General features: G+C 62.9%; 1 protein-coding gene across 5 annotated transcripts in view; it reads left to right on the top strand.

The window, feature by feature from the left end:
* Positions 1 to 25,792, top strand: part of MROH1 (maestro heat like repeat family member 1) — a 43,143-nt gene that overhangs the window by 15,832 nt on the left and 1,519 nt on the right. For 2 of the 5 annotated variants that reach the window (XM_084508564.1, XM_084508562.1), the window contains exons 21-42: positions 956 to 1,078; positions 2,067 to 2,213; positions 2,354 to 2,380; positions 3,988 to 4,110; positions 4,216 to 4,295; positions 4,732 to 4,864; positions 5,945 to 6,040; positions 6,174 to 6,278; positions 6,409 to 6,544; positions 7,024 to 7,136; positions 8,250 to 8,402; positions 9,805 to 9,959; positions 10,620 to 10,785; positions 11,478 to 11,674; positions 17,029 to 17,166; positions 18,787 to 18,901; positions 20,731 to 20,877; positions 22,722 to 22,910; positions 23,507 to 23,659; positions 23,785 to 23,919; positions 24,144 to 24,246; positions 25,196 to 25,261. In XM_084508564.1, coding sequence (XP_084364690.1) covers positions 956 to 1,078; positions 2,067 to 2,213; positions 2,354 to 2,380; positions 3,988 to 4,110; positions 4,216 to 4,295; positions 4,732 to 4,864; positions 5,945 to 6,040; positions 6,174 to 6,278; positions 6,409 to 6,544; positions 7,024 to 7,136; positions 8,250 to 8,402; positions 9,805 to 9,959; positions 10,620 to 10,785; positions 11,478 to 11,674; positions 17,029 to 17,166; positions 18,787 to 18,901; positions 20,731 to 20,877; positions 22,722 to 22,910; positions 23,507 to 23,659; positions 23,785 to 23,919; positions 24,144 to 24,246; positions 25,196 to 25,261 — 2,800 coding nt within the window. Of the gene's footprint in view, positions 1 to 955; positions 1,079 to 2,066; positions 2,214 to 2,353; positions 2,381 to 3,987; positions 4,111 to 4,215; positions 4,296 to 4,728; positions 4,865 to 5,944; positions 6,041 to 6,173; positions 6,279 to 6,408; positions 6,545 to 7,023; positions 7,137 to 8,249; positions 8,403 to 9,804; positions 9,960 to 10,619; positions 10,786 to 11,477; positions 11,675 to 17,028; positions 17,167 to 18,786; positions 18,902 to 20,730; positions 20,878 to 22,721; positions 22,911 to 23,506; positions 23,660 to 23,784; positions 23,920 to 24,143; positions 24,247 to 25,195; positions 25,262 to 25,792 lie in introns of all 5 variants that reach the window. The other 3 variants (XM_084508563.1, XM_084508561.1, XM_084508565.1) reach the window with 2 other exon arrangements.

Here is a 25,792-nt window from a genome sequence, read left to right as displayed (position 1 = left end):
TGCTCCTCCGGGCTCCAGCCCAAGAGCTGGGGGCTGCAGCAGGGCCTCCCCATTTCCCAGAGCTGCTCCAAGTGGCCAAGGCTTCAGCCCCTCTTGGCTGCCGAGGGGCAATCTGATGACATCCCTGTCCCTCCTCGCCCCTCTGCTCACCGCAGGCGTGCTGCTGTCACTGCTGTCACTGCTGGTGCTGCTGCTCTGCCCGTCCTGGGCAGGCTCCAGCTCGGTCACCTGCCTGCGTGTGACCTGCAGCATTTCCTCAGCTCAGCCCCTCCTGCACTGCCTGAATGCTCTGGGCACCGCTCTGTGGCTGTCCTGGTGCTGTAGCCCAGTAGTGCTGGCCGGCCCCATGCTTCTTCCAGCTCCTTGTGCTCCCCAGCCGGGGTCCCACGCTCAGCCGGGACCACCGGGACCACCGCACGGCGCTGCCCTGCTCGAGCTCGCAGCGCTGAGCGCGGCCCCGCCACGCAGCTGCCTCCAAGAGCAGCGCAAACACGAGCTAATGGTGCCTGGCTTCCCTCCAGTTTACACAGCTCTGCCGAGGGCTGCTCTTGAATAAACTGTTTATGGAGTTTCGGCCCAGCTTGCCAGACCTCCTGGAGGCCGTGGCAGAGAGGCAGGACCTGCTGAGCCCCGCTCCCAGCTCCGGCCAGCTCCTGACCGGGCTCCTGCATCCCACGGAGCTGCCGTGTCTGCCCGCTGGAGCGTGCCACGTCTCCTGCCCCTGCAGAAGCTCCTCGAGCCGCATCCCAGCTGGGTCACCCAGCATTACCGGCCCCACGGCCCCTGGAGAGGCGTCCCTGCCCCGGGAGAGGGGAGCGCTGGCTGCCAGGGCTGCGCTCAGCTGGGCACGGCTCAGATGTTTGGAATTAAACCAATAATCGGGCTCTTTTCAAGTGTCAGTTGGGGCCGGTGAATTAATAGCTTTCTGCTAATGTGTTTTCTCCGCTTCCTCCAGGGACTCGCTTCCTGCTTCGGGATATGTGCAATAAATCACCTGGAGGAAACCCTGGCCAAGCTGGAGGATTTTGTTAGGTCTGATGTCTTCAAGAAATCTGTGGGACTGTTCAGTATCTTCAAGGTAAGGGAGCCAAAGTGCCCCCCCCGGGACAGCCTGCAGCGAAGGGGATGTGCAGGCTTCTTCAGATGCAGCTCCTGCTGGAGCTGTGCTCTGGAGAGGAGTTAATTTCCTGCCTCGGTGTGCTCGGTACGGGGCTGGAATGCCCTCTGCCCCTCCAGAGAGGGCTCTTGGCACTGGGGCTGCTTGGCTCTGGCTCCGAGCTCTCAGCTCCGTGCTCCTGCAGGCTCGGGTCGGGTCGCAGGGAGGCTGCTGGCTCGCTGGGTGGGCTCGGGTGAGCTGCAGCTTGGCTGCTGAATCTGTCAGGGCACCCTGGTGCTGTGTGGGGCTGCTGACAGATCGGTGGTGGGCAGCGATCCCACAGGGCTCCTGCAGCCGTGCGTTCCCCCAGGGATGGGAGCATCGATGGAAGCACGAGCCTTTCCTCTGACTTTCTGTCCCAGAGGCTGTTTTAATTCCCAGACTCTCAGCCTGGGTGCTACAGGGGTGGGATTAGCACTGCACGGGCACGGAGGGGACCTTGGCCCTCCGCAGAAACATGGCCAGAGCCCGGCAGCCAGAGCCCTGCTCCTGGAGCAGAGGGAGGCTGCTGCGAGCTCCATGGGGACAGGGAGCGTGAAGCCTTTCGGCTGCGGTGGTTAATGGGGCGGTGAGTGCGGTTTCCTAGCACGGCAGCTTAACAGCAGGTTACCAAAATAACCTGGCCAGTATGGGGTGCGAGTGCCTTCCCTGCAGGGCTGCAGTGATTAATGCTGGATGGCAAATGGGGCCTCGTGCCTCGGGCAGCGACGTGCTGTGAGCACAGCTCGCGCGCACACCTGATGCTCCAGCGGGGCTCTGGGAGGCACAGCCACCACCAGCAGCAGGGTGGGGAGCAGAAACCACTGAAAGGGGGGCCCTGGCTTCCAGGGGTACCTTCAGCTGACGGGCAGAGCCCCCAGGAGCCGGCCCTGGGCCCCCCAGCAATTAACTCGCTCATCTGCTGTGACAGGACCGCAGCGACAACGAAGTGGAGAAAATAAAGAGCACCCTGATCCTGTGCTACGGCTTTGTGGCTGTTCACGCACCCAAGGAGCTGGTGCTGTCCCGGATCGAAGCAGACATCCTGAAGAACATCTTCCAGTACTTTAACACCAAGGTAAGCCGTCGGGATGCCCCGTGCTCCCCGGAGAGGGCTGGGGCAGGCAGGCTGCTCCGGGTGCCCTGCGGCCAGCCCTGGAGGAGGTCCTCTAACACAGCGTGTGCTCACTCGGGCATTGCCCATGTCTTGTTTTGCAGGTTCTGGGAATAAAGGTAGAAACCAAGGTACAGTGTGAGGCGTTAAATCTGAACTCCTCTCTGCTCTTTCCTGCTGTCTCTGCCTGCCTCTTGCTCTGGGCTCCCCTCAGAAGCATCCCCAGGCTGCGCTCGCAGCAGTGGTGCCCTGCCCCTGGGGACCTGGGGACAGCCCCAGGAGCTGCTGCTCCTCACCCGGGGCTCCACGGGCAGGACCCCGCTGCTGGGGCCATTGCCTGGAAGTGCCAAAACGCACTGCAGAGGGAAGGCGAAAATGCCTTTCTGGCAGGACAGGAGGAGTAGGTGAAAATGTGTCACTGCAGGGGTGAGAAGCTGAGCTGCCCAAAGGCTGCACCAGCCTCCTGCAGCTGCCTGCAGCCCGTCCTGCCCCAGCCCTTCCCGGAGCACTGCAGCTCGCAGGGACACGCTCACGCAGGATCTCTGCCTGCACCACGGGAGCTCTTTTGGGGCCAGGTTCAGGGTCTGTGCTCGCAGCCGTGGGCAGCGGGGCCGTGCCCAGGGTGCTTCTGGCTCTGTGCGGAGCGGTGCGCGAACCCCTGCCCACGGTGAGGGCAGCCCCCGCCTCCCCCCACAGGCACTGTGCCGGGGACGCCTGGGGACTCCAGAGACCCAGCTGCAGCCCGCAGCTCAGGGAAAATTCCCTGAACTCATTTTCCTGCTTCCCCCCGGAACAATCATTCAATCAATCAATCAATCGGATATTAAAACGCAGATCGCTGTCCTGGGGGGGGGGGGGAGCGGGAGGGGCTGTATTTTGGTACGTGCGTTTACGTATTTTAAAGGCTGCACAACAAAAACGGCATTTGTCAAGTTGAAGTTAAGCTGTCAGGCCGCAGACTCCTTCTCCGGGCTCCACTAATGCGTTTTCCTTCTGGGCTCCTGCTGGCACTAACAGCCTCTGCTGTCTCTCTGCCCCCGCGCGCGCCGGGGACGCCGCGGCTCGGCCCCCGCCTGCCGGGCTCAGCTGGGCGAGGGGCGCGGGGGGCTGGAACGAGGGGAGCGCCTTTTAATTGGGGCGAGGGGCCCTGCCTCAGCTTGCGCACGTCCAGGAGCATAAAGAGGCCTTAATAGCCATTATCCCATTTCCTGGCTCCGAAGGCAGGCTGCCCGCCCCCTGGCCCCGCTGTTCTCCCGGGGCCGTTAATCCCGCAGACAGCCCGGGCCGGGCAGGAGCTGGTGGGCAGGCAGCGTGACCGGTGGGCCCCTGCTCCACGGGTCACAGCCCACCAGGCTTCCCGGGGGGACCCAGAGCCTGGATGTCCAGGATGGGCACCGCTTCCTTCGGGACAAAGAGCGGTGGAGGAGGGCTGTGGGGCGCAGGGCTTCACCTCCCAGAGTTGCCTCTTCGGGGTTTTGTGCTCGGGGTGCTGCTGCGCCACGGAGGGATAGACCCGGGGGCACCGGGTCGCTCAGAGCTGCCCTGGTCACTCAGAGCCTGGGATGGGGACGAGGAACAGCGGGGAATGAGCCCACGTGCTGGGAGCAGCACAGACCAGGCTGTCGTGCCCAGCCTGGGCACTGGTTTTCTTGGGGAGGCACTGGTGCTGGGTGGGCTGGTGAGCCGGGGCTGCGCAGGGAACCTGGCCTTGGCTTCTCACCCTGCCTTCTGTGCTCAGGACCTGACCTTGAAGCTGTGCCTCATCCGGAGCATCTGCATGATCAGCCAAGCCATCTACAACGGTGGGAAGTGCGGGGACTTCGTCTTCTCCCGCAAAGCTGAGCTCGTGGCCCAGATGGTGGTGAGAGCAAACCCTGCCCGCGCTGGGTCAGCGCTTGCTGCGGAGCTTGGCCCGTGTCCGGGGCAGGCAGGGGGTGGATGTGACCGTCCCCTTGCTCTGTTGCAGGAGTTCATCAAAGCAGAACCTCTGGATGCCATGCGGACGCCGGTTCGCCAGCGGGCGATGGTCACCTGCACTTACCTGGTGTATCCTTCCTCTGGGGGAAGCCGGGGCCGTGCTCCCCCGCGGAGCCTCGCCCCGCGCTCCCGTTTGCCCCGTGGGTCTGGTGGCAGAGCTTTGTGCAGGCTCCCAGCATGGTCACGCTCAGCAGCCTGGCTCGTGCGGCCGCCAGCTCACCACTGCCCTTGGGCTGGGTTCTGCTGGGCTCTGCAGCGACCGTTCTGCAGCGCAGAGCCAAGGGCACCGCGCGCTCCGTTGCGCAAAGCTGACTTCTGCACCACGGTTAAAAATACCCGAACACGTCACAGCCCTGACACAGATACAGAGAGCGCCCTGCCTGCCTCTGACCGAAGCTGGTGCCACCGAGCACGGAGCCGGGTCAGCAGGAATTCACGTTAAAACCCCTGGTGCTGCCTTACCCCACTGCAGCACTCGGTGCCCTTTCCTTAACCTGCGGAGCAGCGTCCTGGAGCCCCACCTCAGCGACCCCGACCGCACGGAGCTGATCGACACCTGCCTCGCCAGCGTGCTCGCCCTGCCTCCGGACCCCGGGCCGGAGAGGGACGGGATCAGCAGCGATGCCCTGCACAAGGAGGTGCGGGTTGGGCACGGGGAGCTGCCCTGCTGGCGTGGCACAGCGGGGTGGCGTGGCTTTGTTCGCTCCGAGCGCTGCCCCAGCCGCCTTCACGGCCCCGTGCCCCCCCTCTGGCTGCCCGAGCACCCCCCCGGCTGCAGCCCGGCCGTGGGAAAGGCTGCTTGCAATTCAGCTGGGCACCTCGGGGGAAGCGAGCTGCACCATTTCCTCTGCTCAGTTATCTCCTGAAAAGGCCTGGCCCTTCTGCGCACTGATAGCAAGTGAGAAAATATGTGCTTATCAGCAAGCCCAAATGCTGCTAATAAGAGCATGAAGTCCCTCGAGGAAAAAAATCAAATGATCCTGGAAACCCTGCAGGGTAGAAGGGGCCTTTACATAACCAGCTTTTGAAAGGCTGCAGCTGCTTCTCAGTTGTGGTTGAGTGCTTAATGAATGAAAATAACATGCTGCTAATGAAGTTGTTGCAGCTGCCGGGTGGCTGCAGAGCAGCCCCTGCTCCGCAGGATCGCCTGCTGCTGCTGCGGCTCCTCCAAGGTGAGCTGCGGAGCGGGAGCTGGGCTCTGGCCGTCCCCTGCTCCTGTGTGCAGGCACCTGGCTGAAACGTTGACGTTAATAATCCTTTCCTCCTCCCCGCCCGCCCGCCCCCGTGAAGCTTTGTAGTTTTTATTTTTTTGGAGTTTGTCCCAAAATAAGTCCCGGAAGGAAACTATAAGCGTCTTCAAAGGGCTCGTTCAGCCTGGGCTTGCTGGAATTTATCCCCAGGTGGGAAAAGGACCAAATTCCCTTCTGGAAAGCGTGCTCTGAAGCATCTGTGCTGGTGGGCTCCGCTCTGGCGAGGTGCTGGCACATGGTGCTGATTGCAGCCACGTGGTGCTAACCCTTCCTACATGCCCCAGTGCTTCCAGTTAAGGTGGCTTTGTCAAACTGGGCAGCAGTCCCTGCTGCCTTTTCCTCCCAGCCCGGAGGTGGCTGCATTTTGGCACCCAGCACCAGATGCCCGGATCCCTCCTCACGTGCCCAGCCTGGCTCTCCGGGATATGGTGCAGGGCTCAGAGCCTGTAATCAGCCTTTCCTCCCCAGATACTGTACGGTGACACCCTCAGTGCCCTCAAAGACCTGCTGAAGAGCCTCCTGCAGAGGAACCTGACCCCGCACGGGCTGCAGGACATGTTTGCGGTAGGTGCAGCCTGCAGTCCTCACTCCTCTGTGTGACACCAGTCCTCCAGTCCCTGTCCTCTCGGTGCTGGGCACAACTGCGTGCCGAGGGTGGCTGAGCTCCTGCCCTCCTTTCTGACTCCTTTCCCCACAGCACTTAGGGCCCTGGATCAAGTCTAACAAGGAGCAGGAGCGCCAGCGCGCCGTCGAGATCAGCGCTGCCCTGCTGGACTTCTACCTGGGCAAACTGAACGTCAGCGTAAGTGGACGCGGTGCTCGAGCTTCACCTCCCCGCTGCCCTCCATCCTCGCTGGCATCGGGCGCGTGCCCCTCCTGGGGTGGGCGCTGGGTTCCCTGCACCCAGCACGGCCGCGGTTGTCTCCCCGCAGACTGTTGTCCCCTTCTACAACCTCGGCGTGCTGATCGCGCTCTTCTCCCCGCGCTGCTCCGACTCCCTGCCCAGCGTTCGCCAGCACGCGGTCGACTGCGTCTACTGCCTGCTCTACATCCAGCTGTGCTACGAAGGTGGGCGCGTGGGCAGGGGGTGCGGACCCCGTCCGCTGAAGGGGGGGGACCTGCGAGTGCCGATCGCTGCACAGGGGCCGGCAGCGGGGTGGGGGGCGCATGGGTGAAGGGCTCGTGTTTGTCTGGGTGTTGAAAGCCCTTGGAAATGCTGGAGCGCAGCTGGAGCAGGTTCCTGAGCCAAACTCAGCCTGGGCTTCCTCCTCTCGCCGGGAGAGGTCAGTCCTCCCCTTGCGATGCTGCGAGCGCAGGCACGGAGGGGAAGCAGAGCCCGTGCGGTGCTGGGGGGGGCTTTGGCTCGGTCCTGTGATTGCGAGCAGTGTGTCCCTGCAGGGCAGGCACCTCTGGTCCTAGGCAGCAGCCTCGGTTCCTCAGCTCCTGCCTGGAAAGTTGGCCAGCTGCAAGCAAAACCCAGCGCTCTGCAGCGTTTTGGGTGTAAAACCCGAGGAAGGCTGCGAACTGAACGCTGCCTCTGAACGCAGGGTTTGCCCGGGATCACACGGATGAGATGGTGGAGGGGCTGAAGGCTCTGAAGAAAGGCCTGGAGGAGCCCGACTTCACCGTCCTCTTCCATACCTGCCACAACATTGCCATGGTAAGGCAGGGCACATCCAGCACGGCCCCGGTGTCCGCGGGGTGCTGGCTGGTTCCGAACAGCCACGCGGGGCGAGGGCTGCTGGGGAGCCCCAGCATCACCCCAGGAACCAAACCACTGCGCTTTTCTCCTGCCCTGCTGCACGGATCTCCTGGGCAGCCCAGGGGATGCTGAGAGCATCTCGCCCTGTGGGGAAGCTGCTGGTTTTCTCTGGGCACGAGGGTCCCAACAAGGACATCCGTGCAGGTGCTCTGGGGGCGCGGTGCCCCGCTGTGCTGTGGCTCAGTGCATCCGTTCAGGGGTCTGGTGTGCAGCTTTAACCATCAGTGTTCCCAGCACTAGCACCAAAAATTCACCTTGAGTAAGTGCAGGTGGTTTCTGTCCTTGCCCTCTACACGCTGATGGGGAGGACTCTGTCTCAGCCCCATAAGACCTGCACGGGGCCTCAGGGTGCTCCGGGATGGAGACTTGAGCGCATCGTGCTCCTCATCGGGAGCTGCTGGCTGCAGCACAGCCCTCAAGTCCCCGTCGCTGCTGTGTCCAGCTGCAGCACGTGGTGGTTCCCGGTGCCTTCCCAGCGTGGTGCTGGTGTTGGTAAAGCAGTCACTGGTCCAAATGTGGCTCAAACCACTGTGATTTGAACGATGGGGACAGCATCTGGGTCTGGTGGCGATGGAGGGGTGCGCACCCTGCTCCTGCGAGGGTGAGCTCCTCTGGTGGCCCCTTCTGTGCAGATCTCTGCAGGCACTGCTCCAGGAGGGCTTGTAGCTGTAGAGGAGCTGGTAATCCCTTGTCCTGGCAAAGCTGTTATCCTCCAGATGCTGTGGCTTTAGGGGTCCTTATTCCTACCAACCTTGCTAAGGATTGTCCCACCCGCGGGCTGGATGAGACCTGGGGACCGTCCTCAGGGTGGTGGCTGCAGTGGGGTTACTGGTGTGCTTGGGTTGTCCCAGCCCATCCCAGGGGAACCCCAGGCAGCCTCTTGCCTCCAAAGGGGTCTTGTCCTGTCCCTGGCTGGTGCTCCCTCAGTGCTCCGTGCCGAGGAGCAGCCACGCTGCCACCTGCTCCAAGAGCCACAGAAACCCATCGTTAACCCCGCTCGCCCTCCTCCAGGTGGTCGGGAAGCGCGTCCCCCCGGACCAGCTGATGAGCCTCCTGCTGGCCATGTTCGAGGGGCTGGCGGACCCCGACAAGAACTGCTCCCGAGCAGCCACCGTCATGATCAACTCCCTCCTCAAGGAGCGCGGGAGCGTCCTGCAGGAGAAGGTGAGCTGTGCCCGGCCTCGGGGGCGAACGCAGCCCCGGAGGGGCAGCCCTGGCCGGGTCTTGGTGCCCGGTGTCCTTACCACGTACGCAGCCCTATAACTGTGGCCCCACCTGCAGCCAGACTGCGGGGTGATGGCTGTGCTGGTACAGGCGGGGTGCTGCGCTCAGGGGCAGCAGCGTGATGCCCAGCACAAGGGGGGAGGCGTTTAACACCCGTCCCAAGGGACTTGCTATCGATCGTTGCCGTTGCATTTCTGGCCAGAGGAGCACTTGCTCTGAGCTCCTCGGGGCTGTTGCTCCTGACCACTGCTGCTTCCCCCGGGCACGTGTGTGTGCGCTCTCCTCCCGCGTCCTCACGGGCCGGGGAGGCTGCGGTGCGGAGGCGGTGGCTGCTGGCGAGGCCGGCTCCGTTCTGGCTCTCGCTCGAGTTGAGGAGTTCAGAGGAGCTCACTTTACCAGAAGAGCTCAGGCTCCCTGTGAAACCTCTGCAAGCTCTGGGGGAGCCCGGGGTTCCTGGCTGGGAAGCCAGTCTGGATGCTTGCAGGGCTTAGAGGTGCTGGACACAGAAGGCTTTTTTGTCTAATCCACTACCTTTAGGGCTAAACTCCCCCTTTCTCCTGCGGTAATTGGAAACACCGGGTCTCCAGCCGCTCCTCAGGCTTGCTTTTGCACTAGAGCTTCTGCTAAAGTCCTGTTCGCTACCTATTAGCCTCTCTCCGACGTGGGATTGCTCCAGCTTACATGACTCACCTTTTGGTCAGATCCAGCCCAGCCCAGATCCTGAAACCTGAACTGATGCTAAGCCCCGGAGTCCGTGGGGCAGACCCGCGCGCAGCTGGGGCCGGAGTGCTCTGCTGCTCTGCACTTAATCTCTGGAATTTGCTGCCAGGCCTGGTCTGTGCATGAACTTCCTATTTGTCTTAACGTGCGTTTTACAGCCGGCAGCGAGTGCCGAGGTGTCTCCCTGCGTTCAGCTTGAGTTCCTCGTAGGAACTTGCTCGCTGAGCTCCTCTAACCAGCCGCGGTGGGGCTGGGGTTTAGCACGAGCACCGGGCCAGGGGGCTGCAGCGCAGGGGCTGGGCGCACCCTCGTTGGGTCTTCCTTGCCCTGGGGCGCTCGGTGGTGTCACCTGGCTCTGCGTGGCAGGGGGACACCCCCGGGGGATCCTTGTCCTGGCCTCACAGAGGTTCTGCATGCGCCCTGTGAGCGGTGAGGCCTCCCCCAGCCCATAGAGTGGCTGCCCTCCTGGTGGTCTGTCTGCCCCTTGATCATCTGCTGAAGCCCTGCTGCGATGGAGGGGAAGGGGGGGACACGTCCCCTGTCTGCAGGGGTGTCCATGGTCACCCCGTGTGCTCGCACCTCCTGGCCCTCAGCTGGACGCCACCATCTCCTCCTCCCTCAGGTGCCCGACATCATGAGCATCATCCACAGCAAGCTGCAGGAGGTGGACGAGGAGCACGTCAGGAAGGCTGCCCAGCAGACGGTTTACATCCTGGCCTCCCAGCACAAGAGCGTGGTGGTGTCCAGCCTCCTGGGCAGCACGCTGCCGTTCGACAGGTACCGCCCGGCTCCGCCGCGGTGGCCCGGCGCCTGCACGTGCTCTCAGCGCCGGGGCTTCGGAGCAGCTTTCGCTTAAGCTGCAGCTAATCTTCTGGCTCCTTACCCCAGTAATCAGACCCTGCTGGAATTTCCTTTGTGCGCTCACGGATCAGCACGTCCACTTGCTGCGGGAGCTGCTTTTCCGAGGGCTCGCTGGGCTTAGAGGCGCGAGCAGCGCGAACGAGCAGAGCTGGCCCCAGAGAGCCGAGCGTGGCTGGGTGCTCGCTGCTGCTGTACAGAGCAGGACACCTCCCCTTGAGCAGAGGCTCTCCTATGCCTCATTTTTAAGCCCTGCTCTGTTTCTACCAGGGCAGGCAGCTTGCAAACCACGCGGGGCGAAGCGGGACCCCTCTGGGTGCTGGTAGTAAGAGAGCCCTGAGGGTTTGGGCTGAGGACGGCACAGGAGGCACTGGCCGTGCTTCCCCTGGCTCGCAGTGCCTGGAGCTGCTGTGAGCCACCCATTATGGGTCTCTCACCGGGGCTTTCCTTGTTGGCTTGCACCCCCTGGGCTCTCTTCGCCCTGCGGTGAAGGTGGTGCTGGTGTGGGGAGGGGGCTGGTGGTCGCTGCCCCTCGGAGCAGGGCACCAACACAGCTCTCCCCTCTCTGCTCCCCTGCAGCCACACGTGTGCCATGTGGAGGTCCCTGGCCGCCGAGCCCACCCTCACCTCGCAGATCCTGGAGCAGCTCCTGGAGAAGGTGAACAGGGACGTCCCGTACAAGGAGAGCAAGTGCTTCCTGCTGGGGAGCGGGTCCGAGCGCATCGCCACGCCGCTGCCCCTGGCCGTGAGTGTCCTGCTGCAGGCCCTGTCCCGTCCCCAGCCCCTCGAGGATGCCGGTCCCAACACCTGGAATGCTTTTTTCATTTCCTTGGCTCGGGGGGGTTGTGCCAGGCGTGGACTCTGGAAATAACGCATCGCTGTGTAATGCCTATTAGAGCTAATCCACAGGCTCGTAAAAAGCCTCTCAGGTGTCCATCCTCAAGGGAGACCACTTTGCATTTTATCCCTTCAGAAAAATAAACCCAGCTTGGCAGCTTTCTAAGCAGTAAAGCAGCTGTGAAAATTTCCTCCTCCTCTGAAGAACCAAATGCAGATGGTACGGGATCGGCTGCGCTGAAAGCAAACATTCCTCCCCTCCCCTCCCCGCTCTGTTTTTAACACCCCTGGATATTGTGCCGTGTAATTACGGCTTTTTAAATTGGCCGGAATGGGGCTGTGCAAAAGCAGGGTGCGTGTTGTCTTCCTGCCTGTAAAACCTGAGCCCTGGGATCTGCTCCGTGTCCCCAGGTACGGGCTTCAAGCCTCGCCTTCCCCCTCTGGAGACGCCCGGGTGCTCGATGTCACTGCTTCATTGGGCTCGGGGCTGCGGCAGGGAGCAGCAGCCCTCTTGCTGCCTCCCCGGGTTATTTACCAACAGATAGCGGCGTGGTGTGGGAGATCCCTGCCTAATCCTCCTCTCCCGCGCTCTCTCTCCAGGCCACATGTGCTCTGTATGAGATCATGTCTGCTCCGGAGTCTGGGGCAGCAGTGCTGGGACTCTACGCGCCGCTGTTTGTGACTCTCCTGCTGCGAGTCAGCTGCACCGTGGGTGTTCAGCTACCGAAGAGCCTGCAGAGCCGGGAGAGGAGGAGCAGCAGCCTCAGCCCGGCCCCCCGGAGCCTCCATCCCTGCAGGTACGGGGCATGAAGGCGGCTCCGCCACCCGGCACGTGGAGCTGGGCGCCCTCGCGGCGTTCCTGCGGGCAGGCGGCACGGCGGCCGCGGCGAGTCGGGCACCGAGGCCTGACCTCGGTGCTGTGGTCTGGGTCTGCTCTGTTTGTTTTGCTTCCTCCCGCCGAGCAGAGTCTCTAAATTGGGAAGCGTTAAACGAGCTGCTCCGCTTAACGACGCGCTCCTGCGCCCCAGCGCCAGGGCCCTGCTGTGCTGGTTTGTGCTGCTGCCCCCGGGGGGCCGGCTCCACGGGGCTGGGCTGGGCATGCCAGAGGGGGTAATTTCATCTCGGGTGAGGAGAGGAGCTGGCAGGACCAAAGCCTCTGGCTTCGTCAAGCCGATGGCTGCGGCACGTCTTAGTCATGCCAAATTACTGGCTGCTCGAGCAAACACTTCAGGGCCACGCCACCTTCCCCGCGCAGACGCAGCCGTGCTGAGCCCGGCGGACGTCTTGTCCTCTGCTGGTGCTTTCAGCCCACGGTGGCCCCAGTGGCTGAGGAGGAGTGCTGGTAATGGGGTGTTTTGGGGTGCTGCTGGCTCCCCCCTGCTCCAGGGGCTCCTGCCCCAGCCTTGCTCAGGGCCAGCTGGTGCTCTGCTGCACGCTGCTGTAAGCACAAGGTTTCAGGCTTCGTAAAATCAGTGGGACCAGCCTTTAACCAGCTCCTCCTTTACAGCCCAGGAGCACGCATGTGCCCGTAGGGTGGCAGGGATCCCAGTGGCAGTGCAGAGCTCCCTTTCCTGTGCAGAGCTCACGTCAGCACTTGCTGGGCTGCGTGGCTTGGGCTTCTCTCCTTGGTCTCTGCGTGATCCCAGCTTGAGCAAAACCTGGGCAGTTTGGTTTCCCCTAGCCCAGACTGTGCCCAGCGCTGGCTCTTCATCATCAGGGGCTGTGCAAGCAGCTCTCACAGGGTAGCAGAGAGCCAAAGGGTGCCCGTTGGTTTGCTGGCTGATGCACGCAGCCCTGCGCCCCCGTCCTCTTGGGAAGGGGGAGCCCAGAGGACGTCTTGGCTCTGCCTGCGGAGGAAGATGTGGACGTGGCACCCCTCTGCCAGGTCCGAGTCCTGTGCCAGCCATTGATCCCTGTCGCTGCTGAGCACCATCAGTTCCCTGCTCGTTTCCCGCATTGCCTTGGCACCAGGAGAGCTGCAAAGTGGTGAGGGCAGAGGCAGCACAGGGCTGCGGGGCTCTCCTGCTGCAGCGTGTCCCGGTCCGTGGGCAGGAGGCTGCTTGGACAGGGTGGCCCCATGGGGTCCTTCCAGCTGGGGGTGTTCTCTGGTTCTGTGGCTCACCCGTGGGGCTGCACCCCCTGGGTGTGGGGGCAGTGGGAGCCCCATCCTGCTGGGGCAGAGGGTGCGGTGCCGGCTCACCAGCCCCTGCCTGCACCCTGCCCAGCTCAATCCTGGTGCTCCTCTGAGCAGCACCGGGGCTGCTCTGCTCTCCTGCACCTCTGGGCTGTGCCACGCTTATCTCTGCAGTCCGTGGAGCTGGCGTGGATGTGAGCACGATGCACGGCACTCACCCCGTCCCTCCGACAGCTCGTGTGCCACGGCAGCCCTGCCATCGTGGCTCTGGGTGCCCTCAACCTGCTGCAAAGGGTCCAGATGATGAGAGCTGCTTGCACTTGCTTTAAAGCACTTTAAATCCGTGCAGATGCTGGGGTCAAGCCCGTGTCTGAGGCAGCAGCAGCAGGAGGTGCTGCAGCACGGCCAGGCCTGCCAAGCCCTCGGTCAGCTCGGTGTCTGGAGACTCCCCTGCGGGAGAAGGCTGTGCCCTGCTTTGCAGGCTTGGTTTTCTTACAGGCTATTATTAGCCTTGGGGGAGAAAAACAAAGCCTGGAGGAGCGCACAGGGACACCAAACACAGTGGCGGGGAGTTGAAAGGGCTCTGGTATGGCTCAACAGTTCGTTTGTCAAGTCCCAAGGGCGAGGAGCTGCCGCTTCCTCGCCACGGGGCTGTGCTGAGCAATACCCTCCGTCTGCTGGGCACGCGGTGGAAAGCTCCTGCTCGCTCGGAGGGGGACTTTTCCAGCCCGGAGATGTGATGAGTGGAAACAGGTTGTTATGCTGGATGGCAGGGCTGCTATCTGATTAGCATTTTATTTAGACCACATGTTAGAACTGAATTAAATGAACCTGATGCGTCGGAGGAGAGGGCTGGAGCGCGCCTTGCCCCGCCGCCGTTCCTGTGCCCATGGTGCTGGCAGCTCCCCGCACCCGTGGTGCTCCTCCTGTCCCCTCGGGGTGTTTCTTTGGGGTCTTCATGCAGAGCCCTGGGCCTGGAGCGGACACCCCTGCTTCCTCTGTGGCTTTGGGTTGTGCGTCCAGAACTGTCTGTTCTCGTCGTGCTCTTCCCCGTTAACGACTCCTGGAAGAGAGGCACGGGCAGATCCCAGCCAGACCCCGCACCAGAGCCGCGAGCAGGACTTAAGGAAACTTGAAGCAACTGGTTGCCTCCCAGGGAAGGAGGCGTAGGAGCCAGGAACCGCTGCTCTTCCTCCAGCAGTGTCTGGGCTACGAGCAGCGCTCGGGACGCAGACCAGGACGCGCTGAATTATTGCCGTGGCCGTTCCTCCATCGTTTGGGCTGGCCGAGCCCGCGTGCCCCACGGCCGTGGCTTCAGTTCCTGTCCACGTGCACTCTGCTGATCCCAAGAGAGAGCCTTTGGGGTGCAGGAGCCCCCGGGTCCTGCAGTGAGAAAAGCTGATGTGCTGGCAAGGAAACGGGGGGCAGTCAGCAGCTCCTGGGTACCCGCGGTGCAGGAAGGGGAGAGCCCCCATCGTGTCCCTGCAGCCCGCGGGGAGGCAGCCTTCTTCCTCCTCTTCCTCCCCCATCTCAGTGCCCAGCAGGGCAGCCAGCTTGGTCCAGGGCTTGCTGGGTGAAGCGGGGAGGCCGGTGCTGGGGGGGTACCCTGGCCATGGTCACCACCAGGGCTCCTCTGAGCGTGGGCGTCCTGGTGATGCTCGCTCTGCTCCATCGGCACCCGGCCACCCCGCTGCTGGACGTGGTGTCTGTGCTCAGGAAGGAAAACTGCCCTCGTTGCAGCTCCCCGGACGGGGCTGGCACGGCTGTGCCCGTGCTGGGTTTCTCGGTGCTGCTTCTCAAGTCCCATGTGCTGCCTGCTCTGGGTTCAGGAGGTGCTGGGGCCGGGGGCAGGGGCCAGCAGGCTGCTCTCGGGGCTGCACGGCGGCTGCGTGGGTGCAGGCAGGTAGCTGGGGCCATGAAGTCATTGCTGATGGATGGAGGGGGAAGAGGCTGTGTCCAACGCGCGGAGCAAACGCCGAGATGTGAAATTCCAGCCTCGTCCCAGGAGCTGGTTACAATATCAAAGCAATTTCCTGTCCGCGTTTTGAGTTCTGAGTCTCCATGATACTTAAATGCCAAAGAGAGATGGTAAAGGTGAATATGATAGCTTGGCAGGAAAAGGGGTTTGGAAGACACAGGCTTTTGTTGGAAAGGAAGGAAGTGTCTATAGGACACGGTGGAAAAAGCAAAGCCTGCGAGCGAGCGCTCGGGCCGGGCCGTCCCGCAGGAGCCGCCCCGCGCCGCGGTGGCTCGCTGGCCACGGGCTCCCAGCCCCGGTGCGGTGACACCGAGCCAGGAGCTCGTGGGGAGGCTCGAGGGGAGCAGGGACTTGGCTGGGTGGTGGCCCCCGCGAGCCAGCAGCGGGCTGGGGCCGTGCCCTCGCCTCTTGGACCTCATTTGTAGCCACGGAGCTGGTGGGAAGGTCCCTGGACCCCGCTGGGCTCTGTCCTCTGCCGGAGGCTTTCTTGTGCTGCAAGAAAAATCCCACCGAGGCTTTCTTGGGCAAAGCCACAGCTTCACCTGCGTGCACACGAAGCGCTGAGGCTTGTGCAGGTTTCCTGCAGTGCAGGAGCACGGGGCTGGGCAGAGGTACGGGCACAGCTGAGCACCAACACCAGGTTGTCGCTGCGGCTTGTGCAGCCTCTGCAGGGCTGCGCTGCTCCCATCGTGGGTGGTGGTGGTCTCTGGGTGGTGGATACTCCAGCCTAAGGTTTTATTTAATAATTAGCAGCTAATTTCTTGTTGTCTTGGAGCTTTCGTGGTGCAGGGATGCTCAGAGCTCGTGGAGGGACTCTCCTCCAGCCAGGGCTTTGCTCAGAGCTGAGCGAGCTGGCTCGGTACGCAGTGGTGGTGCTGCTTTTCCATTTCCATCACTGCCGGGTCCAGCTGGGTGTTCCTCCGTGGGTGTCTGTGGGCTCTCCTGGATGAGTTTTGTGGTGCAGACATCAGGCTTGGGCATCGCCCACGATACTGTGCAGGGCCGTGAGGGCAGCATGGGACCAGGCAGCTTCTGCTGGGGCTTGCAACGGGTGCTGGGTGGCTGCAGATGGAGAGGTCCTCGTGCTTTGAGCACTGGAAGTGTCCGTGCCGAGGAGCAAAGCAACCCTGCTCCGTGCTTGTCTCCTTTCCTGCTCCTGGTGCATTGCCCTGGGCAGATGCTCAGCTTTGGCCCTTGGCGATGCTCTGCTTGGCGAATGCATCCTCGAGGCACTGGTCCCTGGGGACCCCCAGACCTGGCTGCCGAGCAGGGTGCTGACAAGTGCAGCACAGAGCCACCAGACGCTCCAGGTCTGGCTGTGGTGGGGTGTGTTTTCCATGCATGCGGTGGGTGAGCGCTTATTTTCCATCCTTATTCTCAACTTTGGACTCAGGAGAGCAGAGATGGCGTGTCCTGCATTAAGGGAGGCCGCGGTGTCCTGCTGGAGAGCCCCGGGGTGCCCGTGCCCCGAGCCCTGTCCCTACACGTCCCCGTCCCTCGTCACCGCAGCCCAGCCCTCTCCTTCCAGAAGCCAAACTCGCAGGCGCCCGAGTCGTAAGCTGAGAGACCTTTGTGTTGAGACACCCTTCCTAAATCATGTTTTCTTCATGTGTGTGGTAAATACATTCCTCTTGCTCATATTGAAGGCTAAGATTTATCCATTACTTATATTTGTTTTGTTTTGACAGGATAATGTATGGTTCCCATATGTTGCTCTGTGCTCGCAGCAAAATAATCCCCACCTATAAAATATTAATGCAAAAAAAAACCCTCCTTAAAGCAGTTCTGGACTTCTTTACTTTTCAGCCTATTGTCTTGGATCACTTTAATGGCAAATGTCATGGTGCAAATGGAAGTAGCCGTGAGTTATGGCTTTGTCTCGCTCCAGCTGAAGCTCGCTCCGTCCTCGGGTGCCTCCGCACCAGCCCCCGTCCCGGTGCCGCCGCGTGCCGGGCTCGGTGCTGCCGCGTGCCGGGCTCGCCCCTTGGGCCACGGGTGGCTCGTGCCGCGGCGTGACGGCGCGGTGCTTCTCTCCCCAGCTGCGCCGTGGAGACGCTGAAGGCGATGCTGGCCCGGGGCGGCAGCGAGGCGGTCACCAAGGCTGTGGGCAACGCCGGCGGCTGGGACCTGATGGCGAGTCCGGAGAGGCACCACGACGGCATCGCCGTGCTGGCCGGGTGAGACGCACCACTCCTGCTGCTTCTGCTCCGGCACCGGTGGTGGTGTGGCCGCAGGGACCGGGTGCACTGTGTCCCGGGGCAGCCACGACGCTTCGCAGCCCACGGAGGGTCCCCAGGGGTTCCCGGGGGTCAGGGTGGGACTGCTGGTGGGGTGTCCGGGGCCAGGCCCCGTGCGCTGGAAGCAGCCCGGGCAGGGGGTGACTCACTGTCAGCTCTGTCTCGCCCGACGCCTGGAGGTCAGAGCAGGGGGAAAGTGCTCGTTAGTGCTGTGATTAACCCCGGCACTCACCGCTGGGGGGGTGGGAGCGTGGACGGGTGCCAAGGGCTGAGCAGCGGTGCCGGGAGCGCGGTCAGGCTGGATGCAGCCGATGGCTCAGCTCCCTTGGGGGCCGAGCACCCCACGCGCCTGGTGCCCATTGCCACAGCTTGCCAGGAGGAGGCCGGGGCTGTGCAGCAGCGTGTCGGGACCACCAGCAAAACCTCTGCTGCTCTCGGCTGCTTGGCTGAGCTTGTGGAGGCTGCAAACGAAGGTGTGATGGATACTGAACGGTCTTGGATGGATTTTCTTTTTTTTTTTGGTGCTGCTGCGCGTGCCGAGGGCGGTGGGGCCGTGCTGGCGCTGCAGCACCCGCAGGGACGGCCCCGGCCCCGGTCCCGATCGGCGCGGCCTGGTTCAGCTCGGGACTCCGCTGTCCCTCCACCCAGCGCGGTTAATAGCTCTTGGACAGCTGAGGAGGAGACGACCGGTTTGGGATTTTCCAGCGTTCACAAAAATGCTTTATTGAGCCTCCCGAACGCTTGTGTGTCTCATCCCAAACAAAACCCGGCCCTCCCGGCCAAGCTCTGCTGGAGCAGCCGCTGTGGCCGCGGTGCCCGGCGGGGGCTCGGAGCTGGGTCCCCCCCGTGGCTCGTCCCCAGGCCAGGCGGTGGCAGGAGGGAGGTGGCAGTGACAGGCTGTGCTCGAGCAAAGCATGAGCTGAGCTGTGGGCAGGAGATGCTTTGCTGCACAGTGCAGCATGGGTTCTGTGTTTGTCACCTTGTCAGCAGCCCCATAGGGATGGGACGGAGCTGGGGTTGGGTGCAGGGCCGGGTTTCGGTCAGGGCAGCGTGGGTCACCCTGCCAGCAGCCCCTGGGCATGGACACGAGGATGTGTGTTGGGAGGATGTGGAACTGTTAGGGGCTCGTCCAGGCTGTGGCTGCTGCAGGGCATGGGGATGCAGAGAGGGGGTGAGGGCTGCCAGACCCCCCAAGTGCCTGTGTGGTGCTGCTGGGGCGAGGGGAGCTGCCCACAGGGCTCGGAGCTGCCTGTGCTTTGTCTGCCCATCCTGCTGGCCCTGTAGGAGCTGTTAGCAGAGGCACACAGTGGGCACCCACCCGCTGACACCCCCATGGTGCGGGGCTCGGTGCCAGCGCCTCACCGCGCTCTGCTCGCGGGTCCCTGGGTCTGCGGGCACAGGAGTCCCGCGGTTCCTGGCCACCAGTGACCCCAGTGCTGTATATCTGGGGGCTGGTTTGTTCCCAGCGCTGAGTTCCCTTCCTCTTGCTGTTGACTTTTGCACTGTTTGTGTGGGTTGAGCCCGTCCCGGTGTGGGTGACGCGGCCCCTTCTGCCCGCAGCGCCATGGCACGCCACGCCGGGCCCAGGCTGCCCCTGATCGTCAAGAACCTCGTCCCGACGCTGAGCAGCGTGTTCGACAGCCAGAGGATCACCACCACGGCCTTCTTCGCCGAGGTGAGGAGGGGAGGTGGCTGCTCCCGTCTGTCTGTCTGTCCGTCCGTGCCTCCGCACGCGGCACGGCGCAGCCGCGAGCTGTCCTCCTCGGCTTCCCGACCCTCTGGCAGAGGGGATGGCAGAGAAGCGCGTGCAGGAGTCCAACTCTGAACGCATCCCTGCAGTGAGCCAGCAAGCCATAACTCCCTCCTTACGTACCACCTCAAGGAATGAGGTGACTCAAGTCCTTTCCTCTGGCGCAGGGCAGCGCGGCCAGCAGACGGTAACACTAGCTGCGCGTACATACCACCTTAAAGCCCTGGGCCACTCGAGGAGTGTTTGTTACATAAAGGAGCACCTTATGCCAACAATGCAGAGCTATATCCCTGCTTATAAACCACCTTTTAAATTCTCAGCTGCTTAAGCAGCCTGGGATTAAGGCACTGTTTTTATTTTCTGTTTGGCTGGGGGAGCTGACGGCCCTGCTCTTGGATCCCGTCCCAGAATCTGCTTTAGTTTTGGAGTGTGGTTGGCTCTCTGCATCCTTAAAGGGTTTAAAATAGCAGTTTTGCCTCACCATGGAGCTGGAGGGGAAGGAAGCAAATGCCTGTGTCTCCCTCTCTCAAAACTGATGAGGTGAGAGCTCAGTCCCTTTTCTCGCAGCCGTGCCAGTGACGGAGATGACAGAGTGGAAGCCAGGAGGGGAACGGCCACGGGGCTGTGGCAGCGGGGACCTGCGGCACCAGGCAGCGCAGGGCTGGGTGCTGCAGCCTCTGTGCCTTCATCCTGCTGTGCCTTCAGCCTCCTCACCAGCTCTGCAGGCGCTGGGCAGAGGCGCTGAGCGCTGCCCTGGGATGCCCCGGGGTTAAGGGGCTGGATAAGCGGCTCCGTGCCAGCCCCGAGGGCAGCTCTGGGGTGCTGGCAGCCCCTCGCTCGCAGCCACCAGCTCCCCCACGTCGGGCTGTGGGTGCTGTGCCTGGTGCCGGGGGGTCCCCGGGGGTCCCAGCGTCTCCCCGCAGGTTGCTGAAGCCCAGCAGGAGCCTGGAGCAGCCCCGGGGAGCCCCTGCTGAAGGCAGTGTGGCCCTCGCAGGTCGTTAACCCCGCCGTGCCCCTCCTGCGCGGGGCTGGCGCCGACCCTGCCGCTGCAGGCAATTAACGGCCTCCCCAATTAATGGCCTCCCCAGTTAACGGCCTCCCCAGCTCGCTGGGGACGAGCCCCGTGCTGTTCCCTGGATCGTGTCCACGTCCACGCGTGGCTCTCCCCTCATCCCCAGTGATGGGGTCAGGAGGAGAGAGAGGAGCCCCATCGGCTCCATCCAGCCGGGGGTCCCAAATCACCTCCCCCAACTCAGTGCCTCTGAGCGCTCCCAGGGCTCAGCACGGCTCTCCAGGAGCTCTGGCGCTGAGGATGCTCCCAGTGCTGTGCTGCTCGGCCACCACACAGCCTGGAGGGACGTGCTTCAGCCCTGCAGGGAGCCCGAGCTCTTCCCCACTGCCCTCAGCTCACCCCAGAGGTGGTCTCGCACCTCGGTCCTGCTCCGGGGGGGCGCATTTGGGTCCCTCCTGGCTGTGCTGCGTCATCCATCCCTGGGGGTCCTTGGCTCACGTGTTACAAATCACGGCAGGATCCCCAGATCTGAGCACCCTGTAGGGGTATGAGGGCTGTCCCTCATCACGTCTGGATGACCTGAGCGTGGAGTTTGGGGTCTGAGAGAACTGGGAACAAACCAAGGCTGCCCTGGGCTCTTTCCTGGTGTAATGGGATAAGAGCACCTGAAACAGGGACATCAGCTCCCTTGTGGTTTGAGGGGTTACTGTCCTGTCACTGCTGACGCTCTCTCCTGCTTCAGCTCCTTAATAGCAACGTGGTGAACGACCTGATGCTGCTGGAGACCGTGATGGATAACATGACGGGGAGGCAGAAGGACCCCTGCCTGCTGGTGCGGATGCTGGCTCTCCGGGGGCTGGGCAACATCTCCTCGGGGTCACCAGAAAAGGTGAGAGCAAACTCTGTGGCACGCTGCCTGAGCCCTTTTGGGGCTGGGGGTGCGATGCAGGGGGAGAAGGGGGTGCACAGCCCCTTCTGATACCATCAGGAGGTGACTCTGGACAGGATTTTTCAGCCCTGTCCTTGCCCTGCTGGTGGCACCTCCAAAACCAAGGAGGCGACCGCGCCGTGCGCCTCCCTGTCCTGTCGCTGTCGTAGGCAGGCACAGTGGGACTGGTGCAGACCCCCAGCTGCTCTGGGATGTGTCTGTAAAAAAAAAAAACTGGTTTGGAGGAGAGTGTGGCAGCCGTTGGGGGGCTGCTGGCCCGAGCAGGGGTCGAGCTGTGGGGCCGCCCCCAGCAGCAGCAGCAGCAGCGCGCCTGCGGGAGCCGTGTCGGCCCGTTGCCCTTTCTGCTTCCTGCTGCTCCGGTGTCTTTACCAGCTGATGAATGGATCCTTAAATGCAGTTATCTCCTGTCCCGACGGTGGGATTCAGGCAGGCCAGAATTAGTTTTCCAGATCTCCAAAGTGCTGTGGTTGGGGCAGCTCACGCCGGAGGCGCGTCCGCTGGGGTGCAGGGACGGGATGCTCCGTGTCCACTGCTTTCTGCTGGGGACCTGCAGTCACAGCTCCGTCCCACGAGGTTCCAGGCTCAGCCATGGCTGAGATGTGGCTGCTCGGCCCCGTTTCTGCCCATCAGGTGTGGGATTGCTGCAGTGCATCCTGCACTGGGCTGCCTGCGCTCTGCCTACCTGGTCCCCAGCAGCAGCGTGGGGCTTGGCAGGCGTCTGCTCCGTGCTGTGCCAAACCCCAGGAAGGGGTCACAGGCAGGCCAGCCCCGGGCAGGCAAATACACCACTGTGAGCTGCCACGAAAATATAAACAGCTGCTAAAATACCGTCCTGCTGGTGCAGCCTGGGCAGAGCTGCTGATAGCGCCCGATGCTCCGGTGTGCGTGAGCTGCAGCGCTGCTGTGGGCAGCGGTTGGGAAGCAGGAGGCCAGCAGTGCTGTGAGGATGAGGAGGGCTGCGGTGAGCCTCGTACAACGCAGGCAGGAGCAGGGATGATCTGTTGCTGCCTTCCCTGCTGCATCCAGCAGGAGCAGAGCTCAGTGCGTCTGTGTTTCCCATGTGCTGCCCCTGCATCGCTGGGGTCATGCTTCCCGAATCAGCTGGGAGCAGGGTGGCTGCGTGTTATGTTAGTGCTGCAGTTGCTCCTTCCCTTACCTGGAACAACGCAGACTGGTGTGGCTGGGCAGGCTCAGGGGTCGGCAGTCCCTTCCCACACATCCCCGTGGCGCAGGGTCGCGACACGTTGTTCGTCCCCAGCCGTGCTCCGTGAGCTGCCCCGGGCAGCACAGCCTGATTTACAAAGCCGAGCGCTCAGAATTAAGCAATGGCAGACTCGATGTGGCTTAGGCAAACTTAATTTCCCCCTTTGCTGTGTGTGCAGCAGCTCTAATTGCTCAGCGAAATGCTGCGCCGGGAGGGGACGCGGTGCCTGCGGTGAGCAGTTGCCGCGTGCAGCGGCTGACCTGTGCCGACGACGCATTGCACACAGCAGCTGTAATTTAATTTAATTCCAGCTCCTCCTCACTGGAAGCGAGGGCGAGGCAGGAGCTCGCTGCAGGGCACTGCTCGGTGATCAGGTCACTGACTTTGGGAATGCAGCACTTGGCTCGTCCTGCTTTAAGGAATCACCCTGGGTTAGCGGGCCGGGTCCCCCGCCTGGTGCTGGTGCCGTGCCACAACCTAGGCACAACAGAGCCCGTCCTGACCCCTGGGGGTGGCTGAGCAGGGCCGTGTCCCTGCCAGGCTGCCCCACAGCAGCACTCCTCTCCTGCTGCCCTTGCAGGTACGGAAGCACGGGGCCAAGCTGCTGGCGTCCATGGTCAACGGCATGGACGACAAAGATGACCCCCACAACCTGGTTGCGCTCGAGGCCATGTCCAGTCTGTCCAAGCTCCTGGATCACTTAGAGGAGAGAGACATCCAGTCCATGCTCCTCCACATCGCCATCAGGATCCGACCCTTCTTCGACAGCGTAAGGGAGCCTGGGGACAGAGCTTGTGCCTTGGTCCTGTCTAAAGCGGCTCATCCGATGAGCCAGGGCACGCGTGGCAGATGGGTGTCTGGGGTGGGCAGCAGGGTCCAGGCTGTGCTCCGTGGGTGCTGGGGGACAGGAGAGGGCCAGGTCTCTGCAGGGATCTGCCCCGCAATATTTCGCTGCCCTCAGTGGTGTCTGTGCATTCCCCAAACCCCTCCAGCATCACCGCCGGTTCCACCACTGCACGGAGCGATCCGAGCACAGGATCCTGCCCCCAGCTGCTCTGGTGCCTTCCATGGCCCTGTAGCTCTGTCTGCAGGGGCTCCTGTGGCTCTCCCCAGCCTGAATCAAACCACAACCAGGCGTTACCCAGCCCCTGTCCCAGCTGTGCGCCCCCCAGGCAGGCAGAGCTGGACGTGGCATGGAGACCCCCATCCCTGAGCCCTCAGTGCCCCCCCGGGTCTCCTTTCTTTGGGACTCCGCTGCAGGCAGTGGTTGGAATTGGGGATGTAGAGGCAGGGGGTTGTGCCGCTGGGGAGTCACCAGGGGAAGGGCTGAATTCACCCCAAATCCTGCTCGCCCCCCGCCCGCAGGAGCAGCCCGACCTCCGCCAGTCGTCCATCGTGCTCTTCGGCAACCTGACCAAGTTCAGCGAGGAAGACTGCGAGGCTTTCTTCGAGCAGATCCTGAACGGGCTGGTAACGCTGCTGCTGCACCTCCAGGACCCCAAGCCTGAGGTGGTCAAGGTGAGTGCCCTGCTGCCCGCCATGGGCACCAGGGAGCCCCCCCAGTGTGGGGTACCGGCCTGGGGTGACCACGAGGCACTGAGCCCCCCGGCGCACGCCGCAGCCTCCTCTTTTCTGTGCCACAGGCCTGCAAGTTTGCTCTGCGCATGTGTGGCCCCAACATGGGCTGCGAGGGGCTCTGCGACATGTTCCTGAACCACCTGCGGGAGGACAGGAGCCTGCACTACGGGGAGTTCATGAACAACGTCTGCAAGCACCTGGTGAGCGCAGCCGGAGCCCGCGGTGCCGGCGCTGGGGCTGCCAAATGGGATCCTCGGGGTCCTGCCCAGTGCCCCTGTGTCCTTACGGGGACGTTCCCCCTCCCAGCCCAGTGTCCTGGGTGCTGCTCAGCCTGCCCAGCACCTCTGGGCTTCCAGGAGATGGTGGCAGTGCTGCAGGCAGCCGCGTGCCCTGCCTGACTCCTCTCCTGCCGCTTCTCCCCCAGATGCAGAGCTACCCGGAGATGCTGAATCGCCTAATTTCAACCAACCTCTTCTACTTCAAGAGCAACTGGGTGGACATCAGGGCGGCTGCGCCTATGTTCATTGGTAAGTCCTGCTCCCAAGCCTCTCGGGTGCAGTGTGGGTCCCTTCCTAAAGGCTGGACGTTGGGGGTGTCCTGGGGAGGCGTTCGGTGCCCGCTCCGCAGGGGGTGCAGCATCTGCTGTGACAGCCCACGGCCAGGGCACACCGTGGGTCGGGGGAGCACACCCCAGAGGCAGCTCCTGAGCAGACCCCGTCCTGCAGCAGCAGCAGCCTGCTTGAGGGCTGCACAGACCTTTGCTGGACCCAGACCAGCTCATCCCATCATTGTAAAGGTTTCCAGACTCAGCTTGCAGCACAGAAATGAGGTTACGGTGCGGGGAGCAGTGCGTGTCACTGCTTTATCAGCCAGAAGTGCTGCCTCAGCCCCGTGCTGTCAGCTCGGAGCAGCTCTGAGGTTGTGGCTGAGCCGTGTAACAGGGCAGGTGATTCGAGCAGGAGTCATCCAGCAGCGCTGCTCCGTGCCCCGACCCCTGCTGTAGCTGCCCCAGGTAAAGTGGGAGCTGCGGATGCATCCCGGCACCAAGGGACGTCTGGGCTGCTCCCGAAGCTTCACATCTCTCTCTGGAGCTCCCAATTCATTTTTTGGGGATGGGGGTAGCAGCCAGCCTTGCTCTTACCCGTGTAACACTGCATGTGGTGTAAGGTTGTGCTGCTTTCAGTGGAGACCTCTCAGCTGTGCTGCAGGCAGACGTGCCCAGAAATGATTTAAGTGAGCTGCAGGAGGCAGAGGTGCTGGTGGGAGCCACCTTAGGGCACACGTTAGCTGGGGCAGTGTGTATACATCACATATTTGGGTCCCCTGTGAGCCCTTGTTGCTGGCCCTGCATGACTGCACACAACACGTGGACAGCAGGGACGAGTGACCCAGCACCCTGCGAGCCTCTGTGACCTTCTCTGTCAGACTTGGGGGGTCCCAGTGGAAAAAAACCCTGACGCTGAGCTTCTTCCTCAGGCTTCCTCGTGCTGCACGTGGACGAAGACCACTGCCAGCAAGTGGACCTGGACCAGCTCATCTCGGGTGAGTCGGTGCCCACAGCTCGCGCTGCCGGGGAGCAGGGGCTGGGGGTTGGAGCCGGAGCCCAGCCCCTTGATTTTGGGCTCCCCAGGCTGGGGATGTGCCGTGCCCTGGGCTCCTGCTCCACTCTCGGGTGATGGGGCCAGGATGAGCCCAGCACCTGCAGGCACAGGGGACCGGGGCTGGCAGGTGAAGGCACAGCCACAGGCCAAGCTGTTGGCACGGGGATGCCGCAGCAGGAGCCGTTTGCAGACTGGGCAGCGGGGTGAGGGGGTCCTGGGGAGCCAAGGTTGCAGCCCCTGAGCCCCGACCCCACGGCACGGCCCCGGTGCTGGCCGGGGGCACCCGCCCTGGGCACCGCCTGCGGCTCGCGTGGCATTTGCAGCGGCTTAGCGTAAGCAGGAGGGGACTCGCAGCGTTTGTTTGCAATGTGTTAACTGTTAAAAGGCAGAGCTGAGGCTCGTTACGAAGGGCTAATAAAAAGTCAAATTGAAGCTGGTGGCATTTTGGAGCAGAGTTAAGTAATTTTCCTGG

Source organism: Aythya ferina, assembly GCF_964211825.1.
Source record: "Aythya ferina genome assembly, chromosome: 2".
NCBI classification, from domain to species: domain Eukaryota; kingdom Metazoa; phylum Chordata; class Aves; order Anseriformes; family Anatidae; genus Aythya; species Aythya ferina.
This window is presented reverse-complemented; position numbering and strand designations above follow the sequence as displayed.